Consider the following 18,901-nt stretch of genomic DNA (forward strand, 5'->3'; position numbering starts at 1 on the left):
TATATAGTGCACTAAGGTCAAAACTAGTGCACTATATAGGGAATAGGGAGCCATTTGAAAGGTAGCCTAGGTCTCTGCTAGTCTAAAAAAGGAATAGAGGTCGACCGATTAATCGGAATGGCCGATTAATTAGGGCCAATTTCAAGTTTTCATAACAATCGGTAATCGGCAATTTTGGACACCGATTGTGGCCGATTGCATTGCACTCCACGAGGAGACTGCGTGGCAGGCTGACTACCTGTTACGCGAGTGCAGCAAGAAGCCAAGTTAAGTTGCTAGCTAGGATTAAACTTATCTTATAAAAAACAATCAATCTTAACATAATCACTAGTTAACTACACATGGTTGAAGATATTGTCCTGCGTTGCATATAATCGATGCGGTGCCTGTTCATTTCTCATTGAATCACAGCCTACTTCGCCAAACGGGTGATGATTTAACAAGCGCATTCGCGAAAAAAACACTGTCGGTGCACCAATGTGTACCTAACCATAAACATCAATGCCTTTCTTTAAAATCAATACACAAGTATATATTTTTAAACCTGCATATTTAGTTAATATTGCCTGCTAACATGAATTTCTTTTAACTAGAGAAATTGTCTCACTTCTCTTGCGTTCCGTGCAAGCAGTCAGGGTACATGCAGCAGTTTGGGCCGCCTGGCTCGTTGCAAACTGTGTGAAGACCATTTATTCCTAACAAAGACCGTAATTAATTTGCCAGAATTGTACATAATTATGACATTACATTGTGTGTTTATTATGTTATAATTAAGTCTATGATTTCATATTTGATAGAGCAGTCTGACTGAGCGGTGGTAGGCAGCAGCAGGCTCGTAAGCATTCATTCAAACAGTACTTTCGTGCGTTTGCCAGTAGCTCTTCGCTGTGCTTCAAGCATTGAGCCGTTTATGACTTCAAGCCTATCGACTCCCGGGATTAGGCTGGTGTAACCGATGTGAAATGGCTAGCTAGTTAGCAGGGTGCGCGCTAATAGCGTTTCAATCAGTGACGTCACTCGCTCTGAGACCTTGAAGTAGTTGTTCCCCTTGCTCTGCAAGGGCCGCGGCTTTGTGGAGCGATGGGTAACGATTCTTTGAGGGTGGCTGTTGTCGATGTGTTCCTGGTTCGAGCCCAGGTAGGGGCGAGGAGAGGGACGGAAGCTATACTGTTACATTGGCAATACTAAAGTGCCTATAAGAACATCCAATAGTCAAAGGTATATGAAATACAAATGGTATAGAGAGAAATAGTCCTATAATTCCTATAATAACTACAACCTAAAACTTCTTACCTGGGAATATTGAAGACTCATGTTAAAAGGAACCACCAGCTTTCATATGTTCTCATGTTCTGAGCAAGGAACTTGAACGTTAGCTTTTTTTACATGGCACATATTGCACTTTTACTTTCTTCTCCAACACTTTGTTTTTGCATTATTTAAACCAAATTGAACATGTTTCATTATTTATTTGAGGCTAATTTTTTTTTATTTATGTATTATATTAAGTTAAAATAAAAGTGTTCATTCAGTATTGTTGTAATTGTCATTATTACAAATAAAAAAACATTTAAAAAAAATGGGTATCGGCTTTTTTTGGTCCTCCAATAATCGGTATCGGCGTTGAAAAATCATAAATCGGTCGACCTCTAAAAAGCAACACCTGAAGAGCTGTGCCAGAAGAATTTCACTGTTAAATGACTAAGACTAACATACTGACCACACCGCTCGCGTTGAAAAATAAATTCACACATACATGTTATTCAATCATTGCCCCCACACTGCCTGTGCGCCTCAGCGAGCATCTGCTTGGCCAGGCGCTAAAATAGAAATAGGTTCTATTTGTGACACTCAACGCGCTGCAAGTCCGGCCTCTCCCTTCTCCTCATTGGTTTTTAGGAGCATATACCCACGTGGTTGATTGAAAGATTAACTGACGTCCACACTCCAGTCGGTTGTAGTTATGCACCGTAAAGTTGGTTGCCAACCACCATATAAAGTCCAAAGAAGTCAAAAAGAAGCCAGAAGAAGGAGGAGAGATGACGAGAAAGGAATTTGGTTTACCGTTTTATGTGTGGATTAATTGTCGGAGTAGAGGACCTTGTGCATTTCAGGTAAAATAACAACCAATGTTTATATCCAAGGACAAATTAGCTAGCAACAGCAAGCTAGCTAGCTAAATTGCCATAAATGTTTAATGCTTTTCGACCTGTCCCCAAATTAATATAATTGGTTCAGAGTTTGTTTTGATATTTCAACCTGCGTGTCGTGATCGTGTTTGGTGTGAGGGTACAAAATCAACAGGCGCAGGCAGGTGACACGCGCACGTCCGGTTTGGTCAGCATGTAAGTCCCAAATGGCACCCTATTTCCAACGTAGTGCACTATTTTTGACTAGAACCCCGTAGTGCACTATGTAGGGAATAAGGAGCCATTTGATGCAACCACTGTTAAATAACTTACCCTTTTCAGAAAGGTGTGTACTACGCTGTCTGTCTGTAAGTTGTTAAAAATCACACTGTTGATATCTGCACTGAAAGAAACGCTTTTCTGGAACACATTACTGTACTCACACACACTACACTAATTAACCACAAGGTTATCTGTAATAAAAGGACCGGGGAATTTGTGCACTCTCTCTCTGTTGACCTGAGGAACACAGCTAGGCTTGCAGAATGTGAGTGGGAGGGAGGTGGGAGAGTCAGAGATTGAGGTCTTCATTAGGCATCCATGATTTACATTTAGAAAGAAGACTGAAAGCACATTTTTCAATGGAAAAATGAGTTTGTGAGTGTCTGTGTGTGTGTCTGCTTGTGCATGTCTGTGTCTGTGTGCGCGTTGGTCTGTGTGTGTTGGTCTGTGTGTGTGTCGGTCTTACCTCTGGGGGCCCGTTGAAGGAGTAGGCATAGAGAATGGGTTGTATCATGATGAGCGACTGGGTCAGGTCCTGACGCATGAACTGGTGTCTGTAGTACGAGCTCTCATCTGGACTGTTGTTGAACACTTGCAGAAAGGGAGACCTTCTCAGATGGAACATAAACTGAGGGACAAATGAGAAGCAGGTTTTAAAAAGCATTCCATCATGCTGCCAAAGCTATAATGTGCATTTTAAAATCCTCTTCATACAAAGACTGAAACATTACTTAAAAATATATATTTTTACCGTTAAGCTATTTATAACACATCTGTGTACTAGCTATAACTGTGCTGTTCCACTAAAGAGCCAATCAGTCATTCAGCACATTATCACTTACCTGGGGATAGAGAGAAAAGGTTTCTGAGAAGCGGAAGGAGTTGGGATCATCCTTATGATAATCTCCAAACTTCTGACACTGGAAAGGAGAGAGAAAAAGGCAATGAAACAGGAGACCAACCAGAAAGTCCTGCCTGCAACAGAGTCTACACTAAAAAAAAAACGTGACTTCACACTTCATCACACTACTTGAGCATGCCTGCTAGCCTGGAAATTGCTACTTTCACTGGTTAGCAGTAGGAAATAATGATATTGTTACATTTCAACATCTCCATTTAAAAAAAAAAACCTGGTCCATTTATGAAGGCTCTGTGGAGGGGAAAATAAAGCAGCCCCCTGCCTTGACCCCTGCCAATCTTCCATGTCATGTGTTGCTCTGTCTTACCTATAAGGCTCTGGCCAAAAGTGGTGCACTATAAAGGGAATGGGGTGCCATTTGGGATGCAGCGACTAGGAATAGTAGTGAGAATACTGTCTTACCAGTCGGATGAGCTGTCTGTCCAGCCAGCGTAGCACGTCGGGACCCTCCTCCGTCTCAGCGCGATACACAGCCAGTCTAGCCATCAGGATGGCTGAGGCCTCCTGGTCAAATGATGCTGCAATGCTCTGGATCTGGGTCCCTGCATCTGCCCAGCTGAGAGGGAGGGGTGAGAGAGGCAGAGAAAGAAAGAGGAGAGAGAAACAACCTGCATAAGCATTGCATATCATTTGACGCAAACACTTTTGTTTATTTCAGTTGTAAGGTTCTCCTTTATAAGGCAAGTGATACTACCAACACGAATCTCAACTATAGTTAGTATGGCTACATGAGTTAAATTAGGGATATGATTTCAGATGTTTTATTTTGGTTGCTTTGACATCGAAAAGCCTTTAAGCATAATAAGCCCTTTAAATGAGTAAGTCCACCCCAAGTAAATTGAACTGATGTTTTGAAAACAGTCTGGGACTGCTTATCTATACAAATTTCCACTTGCCACTGCCCTGTCACATGTTGAGCATTGTATAAACACAGATCTCATAAGGTAAAATACAATAAAATACAATAACAAACATGAACTTCAACACTGATCAAACCCCATACTGAGAGTTACATCACAGCTCAGTTAGTATCTACATAAATACACATTTAACAGTAACAACCAAGATAATCTCCTCTGATCACAAGACAACAAACACACTTTGCCCTCTTTCCCTATCGCGTTGCTATGGAAACAAGATGCATTTGCAGATGCAGTTCCATAGTGGAATAAAAAGTGGTAGATAAACCTTAAAGTCTATAGTTACTTTGAAAAGAAGATGTAAATGATGAATCAAATCCAGATTAATATGTTTGTGTGTTTTTATAAGTTTTATGTTTTGAAGTGAGTTAAATACGCAATCTGTGTGTGTGTGTGTGTGTGTGCGCGCGCGCATGCGCGCATGTCTGTGTGTATTTACTTTCTGGCTGTGGTGGTGACTCGGATGCGTTTCTGTCCACTGGAGTGTTGGTACTGGGTGACGTACTGGACCGCTCCTCGGCCCCCCTGGGGTATAGGTGCATTATGCTGTGTAGAGAGGAGACAAGAACGGTTGGTAGGATCATTAGAAAACAATTGAGAACAAGCTATCTGATTATAAATGTGCACATGTTATAAAACAACGGCAAGATATGATAAATGTAAATTACCCATCTAACTAGGCTAATATAAGTGGGTGGTACCTGTGAGTTTTATTCAAATGGTTTGCCCTGTACAAACACACAACTGCTACTGCCTTCTGGACAACTTTCAGAACAACTGAAATAATTGTGTGATATGAGGGGGCTTAATAATTCATAATAATTCATTAATAATTCATGATTGGGAGCTTAGATCAAATTAGAGGCATGCTCCTTACCAATAACCCCAAAAACACTCCAGAGCCAAATGGCTCATTAACTGTGCTGCAGCCATTAGAGTGGAGGAGAGGATATTGGATCTCAAGCTTCTGTTTACACAGAGAGCATCTCTCTCCCTCTCTCACTCCTCAAAAATCTAGTGCTTGAAAGTGAGTTGTTCTGGTCTGTTTCTCTTTCCCTTCCACACTCTAATAGTGTATAGTAAGGAGCAAGCTAAGCCTTTGTACTGGACTCCACAGGCCGGAGAATAGGAGGATAGCTTGATGACTTGGAGAGGACCATCCCCTCCCAGAGAACAGCAGGAGACTGACACATCACAACGTCAACCGGCTCCCTGGAGCCCCAGAGGATCGACACACACAGGATAACGTGACTTTACACGTCAGACTCTGTCCACCAGTCAGCCAGTCAAGTCAGCCAGTCAGTGCTCATGGACTGAACCAGGTGAGAGGAGAGTTAGCAGCCAGCCAACCCAGGGAGGCCGTGAGGATGCCGGTGGCCCAGGTCTATGCAGCTCTGATGGTGGTCTCCAGTCTGTGCTCTGTGTGTGGTAATGTGGTTTTATTACTGGTGGTTCTTCTCAACAAGGAGCTCCGCACTGAAACCTGGGCCCTGACCCTGAGCTTCTGCCTAAGTGACCTAGCCCTTGGTCTCTCCATCATTCCCTTCGGAGTCCACAACAGCCTGTTCAGAACGCAGGGCTACCCCAGCGACGGGCCCCTCTGCCAGGGCAGTGCCTTCCTCTACCTGCTTCTTCAGCTGGCCTCCATCCACTCCCTGACCTGGGCCACCATCGACAAGTTTACAGAGATCTGTTTCGCCCTGAGCTACAGCACCATCTGCACGTCCAGGAGGACCAAGGTGGTGCTGGTTCTGGTGTGGCTCTACGGCCTGATCAACGCAGCCTTGCCACTGCTGGGCTTCGGCCACTACACCTACAGCAGCACCAGGTTCCTATGTGCCCCCAGCTTCCAGCCAGACTACAAGGGCTTCAGTCTGCTCTTCATCGTGGTCGGGATCATAGCACCCATACTCATCATGTGCTCCACGTATGCGTACATTGTGTATATTGTGAGGAAACAGGTGCGGCGAGGGACGTTTGTTTGCAATGACCAGCACTGTTTTTATGTCCCTGCTAATAACTACTTCAGGAGCTCCTTAGTGATGGTGGCAACTGTGGGTGAGTCTCAATGGTGCTTAACCTTGTGAATAGTACAGTGAAGCTATTGATTTGTTGATGCAATTTATTTAAAACAAAGCCTTTGATATAACCCTTTGATATACTCTGAGCACTGAGCACAGACACAGAATAAAAGCCTTTTATGTAAGGAACAAATGCAAACAAAATGTCAAGGTCCATCAGTGGCTGTTACTCACATTTTTCTGTTGGCTACATTTGTAGATGGTGAAATTCAGTCTTCTTGAATTTGTTAATATTAATGTGCTACAATAACATTACACGCATCACAATAAGGCTCATTGTTATATATTTGCGAGATTCCATAAATATACCAAATAGAATTATTGTAACGTTCCCGTAATTAGTAAAATAACCGCCTTTCTGTATTTTTCCATAAATATACTTTTCTAACGTAATTACTCTGATAATCTCCTGTCTTAATTCTCTCCATTGTAAGTGTGCCTGCTAGTGTGCTGGCTGCCTTACATCACCACCTGTTTCTATGAGACGTTCAGTGGCCATGACCCGCCAGCAGCAGCCTCAGCCGTGGCTACCTGGCTCATCCTCCTCACTTCCGCTCTCAACCCATGGATCAACTCCATGACGCAGACGTAAGCAATAGCCAACAACTGCTCGCTGGGCGCCGATGACATGGACGTCGATTAAGGCAGCCCCTTGCACCTCTCTGATTCAGAGGGGTTGGGTTAAATGCGGAAGAAACATTTCAATTGAATGCATTCAGTTGTGCAACTGACTAGGTATCCCCTTTCAACTTCCCCTTAATAGCCCCAAACAAACAGTCATTCAGACAATATAAAGTAATTTAAATGCTGTGTCTCAGGAAGAATAAGGATCAATATTATGAAGCTGTTATACCTCAATATAAAGCCACTCGAAATCCTTGTGGCCCATCAATGGCCACATGAAACCAAAATCAGAGGGAATTGAGAAGTGATCAACTCCATGATTCAGAAGGGATAACCAATAGGGCTGGGACCTCACAATACTATCAAGATACTTAGGTGCCAATACAATATGTATTGCGATTCTCACAATTGTATATGTATTGCGATTCGATACTGCGACTTTATTGTGATTTGATGTTCCAAACACGTTGTAGGGCGTTCACTCATGCTCTAGTATGTAGTGAAATACAGGTCAATTCAAGAGGGTGCTACTAATTTAATGTCTAAATGTGGCCGATGTCATTATGAATCACCTAAAATAAATCATCAGATTGTTGTCTACAATATTACAACCTTTATATGCTTGTGCTTAACAGTATTGATGAACTAAGAACGTTTGCTGTGACCACTGCTAGTTTAGATCGCACAGCTCTTTGTTGTATCTCTTCCATATTTTAGTGTTGGGAGGTGGTAACATTTGGTCCAAAGCACGGAAACACCTCCAATCAAAATCAACTTGATACCCTCCTCATTTTCATCTCCAAATCCATGGCTTTCTATTCCTGTAACCTCAGTCAATCAACGTTGAGAGGGGCTGTTTCTATGGAGATTTAAATAGAAAGACTTTCTTTTTTTGGTTAGTTTTGTGTGTGTGTGTGTGTGTGTGTACAGTGCCTTCGGAAAGAATTCAGACCCCTTGACTTTTTCCACATTTTGTTACGTTACAGCCTTATTCAAAAATGTATTAAATAAAACAAATCTTCAGTAATCTACACACAATACCCCATCATAACAAAGCGAAAACAGGTTTAGAAACTTTTGCAAATTTAATAAAAACAGAAATACCTTATTTACAGAAGTATTCAGCCCCTTTGCTATGAGACTCGAAATTGAGCTCAGGTGCATCCTGTTTCCATTTGTCACGGTTGTCGTAAGGAGAAGCGGACCAAAGTGCAGCGTGTGTGTCGTTCCACATTTTATTTACACTGTGAAACTAAGTTTATGTTTATGTATCGAAACAAAAGAACAAAACAACAAACCGTGACGCAGAGTCGAAACATACACTACTCAAAAAACAATCTCCCACAAACCCAGGTGGAAAAAAACCCTACTTAACATTTACATTTTAGTCATTTAGCAGACGCTCTTATCCAGAGCGACTTACAGTAGTGAATGCATACATTTCATGCATTTTGTTTTAAAATATATTTTTTGTACTGGCCCCCCTGGGAATCGAACCCACAACCCTGGCGTTGCACACACCATGCTGGCGTTGCAAGCACCATGCTCTACCAACTGAGCCACTGGGAAGACTAAGTATGATCTCCAATTAGAGACAACAAGGACCAGCTGCCTCTAATTGGAGATCATCCCAAACAAAACCCCAACATAGAAATACAAAACTAGAACCTGACAACATAGAAATAGAAAACAGAGAAAAAACCCTGTCACGCCCTGACAACAACAACCCCCCTCCGCCCCCCAAAAAAAGGGAGGGTAGGGTGGGTAACTACTGTCTATGGCGGCTCTGGTGCAGTACACATGACCTTCTCATCCCGCGGATCCTCCAACAGAGGCGGCGGCTCCGGTTCGGGGCGTAACCCCCGCTCCGCCCGCTGATCCCTCTGCTTCTGTGCCACCGGACCGTGGATCGTCGTCGGAGGAACCGGACCGTAGATCATCGCCGGAGGCTCTGTGCTGCAGGCCGCCGCCGGAGGGTCCGGACTGGGGAACGTCGCCGGAGGTTCCGGACTGGGGAACGTCGCCGGAGGTTCCGGACTGGAGAACTGTCGCCGGGAGCTCCGGACTGGAGAACTGTCGCCGGGAGCTCCGGACTGGAGAACTGTCGCCGGGAGCTCCAGACTGGAGAACTGTCGCCGGGAGCTCCGGACTGGAGAACTGTCGCCGGGAGCTCCGGACTGGGGAACTGTCGCCGGGAGCTCCGGACTGGGGAACTGTCGCCGGGAGCTCCGGACTGGGGAACTGTCGCCGGGAGCTCCGGACTGGGGAACTGTCGCCGGGAGCTCCGGACTGGGGAACTGTCGCCGGGAGCTCCGGACTGGGGAACTGTCGCCGGGAGCTCCGGACTGGGGAACTGTCGCCGGGAGCTCCGGACTGGGGAACTGTCGCCGGGAGCTCCGGACTGGGGAACTGTCGCCGGGAGCTCCGGACTGGGAACTGTCGCCGGGAGCTCCGGACTGGAGAACTGTCGCCGGGAGCTCCGGACTGGGAACTGTCGCCGGGAGCTCCGGACTGGGAACTGTCGCCGGAAGCTCCGGACTGGGAACTGTCGCCGGAAGCTCCGGACTGGGAACTGTCGCCGGAAGCTCCGGACTGGGAACTGTCGCCGGAAGCTCTGGACTGGGAATGCGCACTGGAGGCCTGATGCGTGGGGCTGGCACAGGTGGCGCCAGACTAGTAACACACACCTCAGGGCGAGTGTGGGGAGCAGGAACACGACACCCCGGACTGGGCAGGCGCACTGGAGGCCTGATGCGTGGGGCTGGCACAGGTGGCGCCAGACTGGTAACACGCACCTCAGGGCAAAAGCGAGGAGCAGGCACTGGGCATACCAGGCTGAATAAACTCACTGGAGGCCAGGTACGTGGGGCAGGCACAGGATATACTGGACCGTGGAGGTGCACTGGAGATCTCGAGCGTAGAGCCGGCACAACCCATCCTGGCTGGATGCTCAACCTAGCTCGACAAATGCGGGGCGCGGGCACAGATCGCACCGGCCTGTGAATGCGCACTGGCGACACAGTGCACATCACCGCATAACACGGTGCTTGCTTCGTCACTCGCTCCCCACGGTAAGCACAGGGAGTTGGCTCAGGTCTCCAACCTGACTCTGCCAATCTCCCTGTGTGCCCCCCCCCAAAAAGAATTGGGGGGCTGCCTCTCGCACTTGCCTCGTGGTTGGTATAGTGCCTCGTAATATCGCGGCTCAGCTTTAGCTACCTCAATCCCCTCTTTTGGATGGCGATACTCCCCAGCCTGACTCCAGGGTCCTTTCTCGTCCAGAATTCCCTCCCAAGTACATTCCTGTTTCTCCTGGGCACGCTGCTTGGTCCATTGGTGGTGGGAGATTCTGTCACGGTTGTCGTAAGGAGAAGCGGACCAAAGTGCAGCCTGTGTGTCGTTCCACATTTTATTTACATTGTGAAACTATGCGATACATAAACATAAACTAAAGAACAAAACAACAAACCGTGACGCAGAGTCGAAACATACACTACTCAAAAAACAATCTCCCACAAACCCAGGTGGAAAAAGCCCCTACTTAAGTATGATCTCCAATTAGAGACAACGAGGACCAGCTGCCTCTAATTGGAGATCATCCCAAACAAAACCCCAACATAGAAATACAAAACTAGAACCTGACAACATAGAAATAGAAAACAGAGGAAAAAACGTCACACCCTGACCTACTCTACCATAGAAAATAACATCTTTCTATGGTCAGGACGTGACACCATTGATCATCCTTGAGATGTTTCTACAATTTGATTGGAGTCCACTTGTGGTAAATTTAATTGATTGGACACTATCTGGAAAGGCACAGCCTGTCTATAAGGTCCCACAATTGACAGTGCATGTCAGAGCAAAAACCAAGCTATGAGGTCGAAGGAATTGTCCGTAGAGCTCCTAGATCTTGGGAAGGGTACCAAAACATTTCTGCAGCATTGAAGGTCCCCAAGAAGACAATGGCCTCCGTCATTCTTAAATGGAAGATGTTTGGAACCACTAAGAGACTCTTCCTAGAGCTGGCCGCCCGGCCAAACTGAGCAATAGGGGGAGAAGGGCCTTGGTCAGGGAGGTGACCAAGAACCCAATGGTCACTCTGACAGAGCTCTAGACTTCCTCTGTGGAGATGGGAGAACCTTCCAGAAGGACAACCATCTCTGCAGCACTCCACCAATCAGGCCTTTATGGTAGAGTGGCCAGGCGGAAGCTACTCCTCAGTAAAAGGCACATGACAGCCCCTTTGGAGTTTGCCAAAAGGCACCTAAAGACTCTCAGAGCATGAGAAACAAGATTATCTGGTCTGATAAACTCTTTGGCCTGAATGCCAAGCGTCACATCTGGAGGAAACCTGGCACCATCCCTACGGTGAAGCATGGTGGTGGCAGCATCATGCTGTGTGGATGTTTTTAAGCGGCAGGGACTGGGAGACTAGTCAGGATCGAGGCAAAGATGAACGGAGCAAAGTACAGAGAGATCCTTGATGAAAACCTGATCCAGAGCGCTCAGGACCTGACTGGGGCGAAGGATCACCTTGCAACAGGACAACGACCCTAAGCACACAGCCAAGACAATGCAGAAGTGCTTCGGGATAAGTCTGAATGTCCTTGAGTGTCCCAGCCAAAGCCCGGACTTGAACCCGATCGAACATCTTTGGAGAGACCTGAAAATAGCTGTGCATCGAAGCTCCCCATCCAACCTAACAGAGCTTGAGAGGATCTGCAGAGAAGAATGTGAGAAACTCCCCAAATACAGGTGTGCCAAGCTTGTAGCGTCATACCCAAGAAAACTCCAGGCCGTAATCGCTGCCAAAGGTGCTTCAACAAAGTACTGAGTAAAGGGTCTACTTATGTAAATGTGATATCAGTTTTTAGAAGTAATAAATTAGCTAACATTTCTAAAAATCTGTTTTTGCTTTGTCATTATGGGGTATTGTGTGTAGATTGATGAGGGGAAAAAAACAATTTAATACATTTTAGAACAAAGCCGTAACATAACAAAATGTGGTAAAAGTCAAGAGGTCTGAATGAAGACTTTCCGAAGGCACTGTATATTATTTAGTAGGTCTATATGTAAAGACAAGACTACATTAAGAATAGTCTGATGGATGACAATACTATCACTTGTGAATGATGTATTTATTATCACATGTGAATGATGCCCATAGTGTGCAGTAAATCAAGAAACAGCGCATGCCTTTTTTTGCGACTTTTTCTAATCATAGTCGCACACCTCATCTAGCCTAGCCCATAGGCCTATATGTTTGATAAGGATTGTATCACAACTAAAACATCCTAATAACCTAAAATTAAGCACATTAATCCGCTTTGCAACTGGTGTAGAGCCTAACTGGCATACATTGGATGACATGGGTCCCATTATGCCTGGCAAAAACCAAACACTGCATTCCACAGTAAGAGCCTCATATCAACGGTCAAGCATGGTGATGGTTTGGGAATGCTTTGCTGCCTCAGGACCTGGACGACTTGCTTTAATAGAAGGAATCATGAATTCTGCTTTGTATCAGAGAATTGAGCTGAAGTTAAAGTGCAGCTGGGTCATGCAGCAAGACAATGATCCAAAACAAACAATCAAGTCTACATGAAAATGGCTAAAAAGCAACATATTTGAAGTTTTGGAATGGCCTAGTCAAAGTCTAGACCTAATCCCAATTGGGATGTAGTGGCAGGACTTGAAACAAGCAGTTCATGCTTGAAAACCCACAAATGTCACTGAGTTACAGCAGTTCTATATGAAAGAGTGGGCCAAAATTCATCCACAGTGTTGTGAGAGACTGATCAACAACTACAGAAAGTGTTAGGTTGGTTGGAGTCATTGCAGTTAAAGGTGGCACAACCAGTTATTGAGTGTAAGGGGGCAATTACTTTTTCACACAGGGGAATTGGGTGTTACATAACTTTGTTTATGAAATATGGAATTGTTGTGTTATTTCTTCACTCAGGTTCCCTTTATCTAATATCAGGTTTGGGTTGAAGATCTGATAACATTCAGTATCAAAAATATGCAAAAGTAGAGTAAATTAGAAGGGGGACAAATACTTTTTCATGGCACTGTATATAATATTTCTACAAATCGATACTTGGGAGTCAAAATATTGAGATAAAATCATCCAAAATAATAATATGTAACTCTAGGGTTTTTTCCAACAACACTTACAATCAATATCCCAAACAGTCATTCAATAATGTAGTGAGTAGTTCTCTCTCTCATTCAACAAATATAAAGACTAGTCCAACTTCCCCCACCCCCATATCTCAAGAACGAGGCTCAATCTTGTACAGGTGATATGAATTGCCAATAGCCAATTGAAACAAATCCTGATGGAATTCACAAGCTAGCTCCAGTACATTTCTAAATGACGACTGTTATGAGGGGGAAAAGCTGAGCGTTTAAGATTATGAATTGAGCTTCTCAGTGATGCCGATGAGGCCGAGTGGCTGGCTACACTGCATTGTTGGTTGGTTATTTATTTACTCTCTCCCTCCCTCCCTCTCTCCCATCTCTTTCTCCCTCCCATCTCTTTCTCCCTCCCATCTCTTTCTCCCTCTCAGGCGCTACAGAGCGGCTCTGCGGAAAAGCCTGAATAAAATACGATGGCTGTTCCAGCGCCCTCTGAAGAACTCCTGCCCACAGAGCACCGCCATCCAACTTGAGATAGTGAGCCAAGACCACCAGCATCACAACATCTCCAACCCATCACTCCTGTCAGAAACCAACTCCAAAATAGGGTCACCAGAGGCCAAGTCTGTGTCAGAGGTGACTATGGAGGATGGTAAAGAGACTATGGACACTACACTAGGCCAGGACTCTGTCACTGTGGTGCCATCTGGAAAACTAGCCTGACTACAGATTAAAATACAGACAAACTACAGACTTGATTTTATGAATCCCAGGACTCCCTGAAAAAAAAGTGCCAATTGTTACTGAGTGAACAAGATGAATGAATGAAATGAAATACAATACAGGTTGGGACTAAACACCAGAGAAGGACCATATGAAGGATCATTGTGGCGACAGGATGCAACAGACTGACAGTCTCTAGTATGACCAATGGGATTGTGACACTTATGTCTTAAGTGGATCTATACACCAAGATCATCATATCAGCGATCTTATCTGTTCTGTTTCTAACTGAAAAGGCTAGCTTACAATGCACATTGTACAGTCAATCAGGGACATTGGACCATTGTCTGTTTGAACTACAATGTTGAACTACAATGTTTGAACTAGATTGCAGACAGTACTAAACTGTACATATACAAACATTACTGTCTATCCAAATGTTTTCTTCCTCAATAAATATACCTATGGCAACACTGCCCATCTAAAATCATTGAAATGTAATTTTTCAGTTTATCATAACTGGACGTATTGGATTAAAATGAATGTGATCTTCTCAATTACATTTATAGATCAATTTTATACTACTGTATGTTTCATAAAGAGGCCATAGTGGTTTAATATACGAGCACACCATCTGGTGGCACAGTGATACTGTTGCACCTCTATCCAGTACCTCTGACCAGCCCAGTACAGCAGTGGAAGAGATCACTATGGAACAGCTAGTACCCTCTATGGTGGTGCAATCAAATTCTCTGAGTCTTTGGCACAAGTGGAACATTGCTTTGTGGATCACCTAATCTCAGATTACTGTGATATAAAAGCGACTACTTAGCGATCTTGACAATAAAAAGCTTTTAACACAAAACATGGCAGTTATTGACAAAAGTAGCTTAGTGATCACAATCCAGAGTGTGTAATATGAAGGCATACCTGATTGACCACCTCAAAGTACACTGCCAGAGTGGTGTTATGGTCAAGACCACATATCTTCCATTGAGATGTGCCCCCTGTTCCAATTTCCTTTAAGGAAACAAACAGAAGGTATCAGTATCAGAATGACATTGTTCTAGAAGGGATCAGAAACAGAGCAACGTTGTTACATCTCCTTCAGCAGAAATTCAGGACACACAATATTCTGGATAAACAACTACAGTTACAAAAGGGTTGACCGGTCAAAAGTACAAGTCTGTTCTGCATATCAGCTGATTGATGACGTAGAGTATTCGGTCACTGGTCTATGTATTTGACATGGACTCACATTTTCAGACACACACGGTCCTTTGGCATTTAATGACACACATGGCCCGATGGCTCCTGAAATCTTGATCTCTCGAGACGTCTGAAATGAAGAAGGACAGGTGATATTAGAAGATATTAGCAGTTTGCACACAATTCTATTTGGTAAAATACAAAGTCAAGAAATCTGAAATTTCCCATCGAGTTTTATGGATAGAATCAACTATCCAAGAGAGCATGTCGCTCTGTTCCAATATCCACACTACGTAGAAGCAATGTATTAGGTATGCGTGGATATTGGAACAGTGGCTGTGTTCTAAAATGACACCCTATTCCTTAAAAGTGCACTACATTAGGTAAAACAGTACCATTTCAGACACAGCCAGTCTGTGCAATGGCTCTACCTTTATCTCCAGAGTGCCAGCGAAGGCCATCTTGAAGGCTCCAGACACATCTTTGGTAAAGACCCTCTGGAAGGTTTGTTTGAATAGTGAGGTGTTGAAAGAGTCTGCCATCACCATGTAGCCTCTGCAAAACAGATATACTCATAGGAGTTCAACTATACATAGGGTGAATCTCAGAAGTCTCTCTTCGCCGCCTCCTTTCTCCTCGCCTTCCTTCTCTTCCTCAAAGCATCAGACGAGAGCATTGGAGAAGAAGAACAGAGGACAAACTTTCCTCTTACTATGGGAGGAGCCAGTGTTATTGACATGTGTGTGTGTTCAGCGTATCAAATGGCACTCTATTCCCTATATAGTGCACTACTTTTGACAAGCCCTGGTCAAAAGTAGTGAACTATATAGGGAGCCATTTTGGACTCAGCCTGTGTGTTCACCAGACAGAGTGTCCTCACCCGGTGTGATTGGAACAACACTTCATCTCCAGCAGTCCGGTCTGGTCCAGAGCACAGGCATAGATGTCTATGATGTGGCCGTTGGTGGAGGCACGGCTCGCCAATGCCTCGTAATGCTGAAAATGAAGAAAAGGGTTTTACCCCAACTTCATACAGGATAAAAAGAAGATCCAATATCAGGTTGTTTTCTGGATCAAAAAGGGGTGGTGGGCGTGGCAGGGGGCGTGGCACTACGCTCACTGGGCGTGGTTGAATTTCAGAGAACATTTTAGAGGCCTCCCATCTTGGTGGTGTAGAGATGTTTTTGCATTTTTCAGTCAATTTCCTGTAATTCTACACATTTCTTCATTGAGGTGAGAGAAATGTTTAAACCTGTAAAGGACATTTCCGCAATTCTACACATTTTGCTATGGATCGGAAAGAAAATGTTGCAGTTTTAAAGCTATTTTACATCGAATCTACATATTCTGCCATGGAGCTGAGATAGCAATCAGTTTTAAAGCTAATTTCCTGCAATTCTCATGCTATGTTCTTTTGCTCAAACATAATCAAATCTATACTGATAAATTCATTGTTTGGGGAATTTTCTATTCTACCTAACTGTCTAGCTTTTATGGTGATTGTTAGTTCTCAAATATTATAAAAATAAATGTAAACATTTAGGCGGCCCAAAAAAACACTTAGGAAGCCCGCCCAAGGATTTCCATGGCAGAAAAATCCCATAATATAATATACAGAAAAAGGTAATACCTGTCTGTAACTTGTTATGCTAAAACACACATCTAGCCATTTAACTGATTGTCTCACTTTAATGTGTTATAACACAAGACTTCATCATCATTCACAGACAGTGGCAACGGACCTGAAAAAAGTTCAGATCATGGTAAACTCATCTAAATAACAGGAAAAGTGAACAGTCAAAGGTTGAGCCAAAACTTACTTTGGTCCCCTTTTTCATGAACTTGGCGTTGTCCTTCTCAATGTCGTGCCAGGAGCGAATAGGGGTCTTCAGCTCATCTCCTACCACCATGCCTGGACCCTGAGTGGCTGGTCCACCGATGAAGGTCATGATGCGTGCCCCAGTGTTAGGGAAGGTGCACTGGATAGTGGAAAAAAGGGACATTTTATTACAAAACATTTCTATGAAGCTGAGTAAACAATGCAACCAAACACAGACTAAAGCTAGTAATTCTGGCCTGTTCCCATGGCATAATAGGTTTATACATCTTACAAATCCTACTTCATACAGAGGAACACAGGGAAATATGAATTTGAAGTAGTGTGCGGGGGCTGAGCAGACTAAAACGGTAATATTGAAAATGGTGTCATTGAAATATGTACCATTATATTCCAATAACAAATATGAACAGACCTGGGTTTAAATATTATTTTAAATCTTTCAAACACTTTGAAAACACTTGCTTGAGTCTGCCTGAGATGCCAGATAACTATTTTATTGGTGAGGTTGGGTAAGGAAAAATCTATCAAATCAAGCAAAAGTATTTTAAATATTTAAAATACTATTTGAACCCAGGTCTGCATTGAGGCAGTTTATATTTCTGTCTAGGTCTAACCTCCAGCAAGCCAACAGCGATGGACATGGCCGACCCTAACGAGCGGAGGGGCCGTTTGCCCTGAGTGACAGGCCAGGGATCCCTCTGGAGCTCTCCGAGCAGGTCTGTCAGGTTCATGTCAATCTTCTGGACAGGCTGGAGGAATCTAGGCAAAAGGAAATAAGTCCTAAGATTAGACTCATTTTGTGTCATGCTAAATTATTTTAATGTACAGTACCAGTCAAAGGTTTGGACACACCAACTCTATCCAGAGTTTTTCTTTATTTTTACTATTTTCTACAATGTAGAAAACTATGCAATAACACATCTGGGAAATAAAGAAAAAAAAAGTGTTAAACAAATCAAAATATATTCTTCAATGTAGCCACCCTTTGCCTTGATGACACCTATTTCATAGGTTTGATGTCTTCACTATTATTTTACAATGTAGAAAATAATAAAAATAAAGAAAAACCCTTGAGTGTCCAAACTTTTGACTGGTACTGTGTGTACTGCCATGGCATTGGTGTGTGGCTGTATGTGTATTTGTTTTCTTATACATTCAATAAAATCAGCCAATTCAACCAATCTACAGACCACAATCCAAAAGTTACTATACTGAACAAAAATATAAATGCAACATGCAACAATTTCAACGATTATACTGAGTTTATTATATAAGGAAATAAGTCAATTGAAATTAATTAATTAGGCCCTAATCTATTGATTTCACATGACTGGGCAGGGGCACAGCCATGGGTGGGCATGAGCCCACTCACTTAGGAGCCAGGCCCACCCACTGGGGAGCCATGCCCAGCCAATCAGAATAAGTTTTTCCCCACAAAAGGGCTTTATTACAGACAGAAATACTCCTCAGTTTCATCAGCTATCCAGATAGCTGGTCTCAAATGATCCCACAGGTGAAGAAGCCGGATGTGGAGTCCCTGGGCTGGCGTGGTTACATATGGTCTGAGGTTGAGGCCAGTTGGACGTACTGCCAAATTCTCGAAAACTGCGTTGGAGGCGGCTTATGGTAGAGAAATTAACATTGAATTATCTGGCAACAGCTCTGGTGGACATTCCTGCAGTCAGCATGCAAATAGCATGCTCCGTCAAAACATGAGACATTTGTGGCATTGTGTTGTGTGACAAAACTGCACATTTTAGAGTGGCCTTTTAGATTCCCCAGCACAAGGTGCACCTGTGAAATGATTATGCTGTTTAAATCAGCTTCTTGATATGCCACACCCGTCAGGTGGATGGATTATCTTTGCAAAGGAGAAATGCTCACTAACAGGGATGTAAAAAAATGTGCGCGCAAACTTTGAGAGAAATAAGCTTTTTCGTGGTCTGAAAAATGCCTGGGATCTTTTATTTCAGCTCATGAAAAGATGGGACCAACACTTTAGATGGTGCGTTTATATTTTTGTTCAGTAT

At 43.8% G+C, this 18,901-nt stretch overlaps 1 protein-coding gene across 1 annotated transcript in view; it reads right to left on the reverse strand.

Annotated features, from left to right (window-relative positions):
* The window catches only part of LOC115162075 (protein transport protein Sec23A), a 41,832-nt gene that overhangs the window by 13,198 nt on the left and 9,733 nt on the right, over window positions 1-18,901 (reverse strand). Inside the window, exons 5-14 of the mRNA XM_029713024.1 lie at window positions 17,486-17,630; window positions 16,852-17,010; window positions 15,912-16,027; window positions 15,463-15,586; window positions 15,081-15,161; window positions 14,753-14,842; window positions 4,690-4,796; window positions 3,733-3,886; window positions 3,254-3,331; window positions 2,878-3,039 (exon numbers count right to left, since the gene is read on the reverse strand). Of these exons, the coding sequence (XP_029568884.1) occupies window positions 2,878-3,039; window positions 3,254-3,331; window positions 3,733-3,886; window positions 4,690-4,796; window positions 14,753-14,842; window positions 15,081-15,161; window positions 15,463-15,586; window positions 15,912-16,027; window positions 16,852-17,010; window positions 17,486-17,630 (1,216 nt within the window). The remainder of the gene's footprint in view (window positions 1-2,877; window positions 3,040-3,253; window positions 3,332-3,732; window positions 3,887-4,689; window positions 4,797-14,752; window positions 14,843-15,080; window positions 15,162-15,462; window positions 15,587-15,911; window positions 16,028-16,851; window positions 17,011-17,485; window positions 17,631-18,901) is intronic.

The sequence above is a fragment of the Salmo trutta genome, chromosome 25 (assembly GCF_901001165.1).
Source record: "Salmo trutta chromosome 25, fSalTru1.1, whole genome shotgun sequence".
Taxonomy (NCBI): Eukaryota; Metazoa; Chordata; class Actinopteri; order Salmoniformes; family Salmonidae; genus Salmo; species Salmo trutta.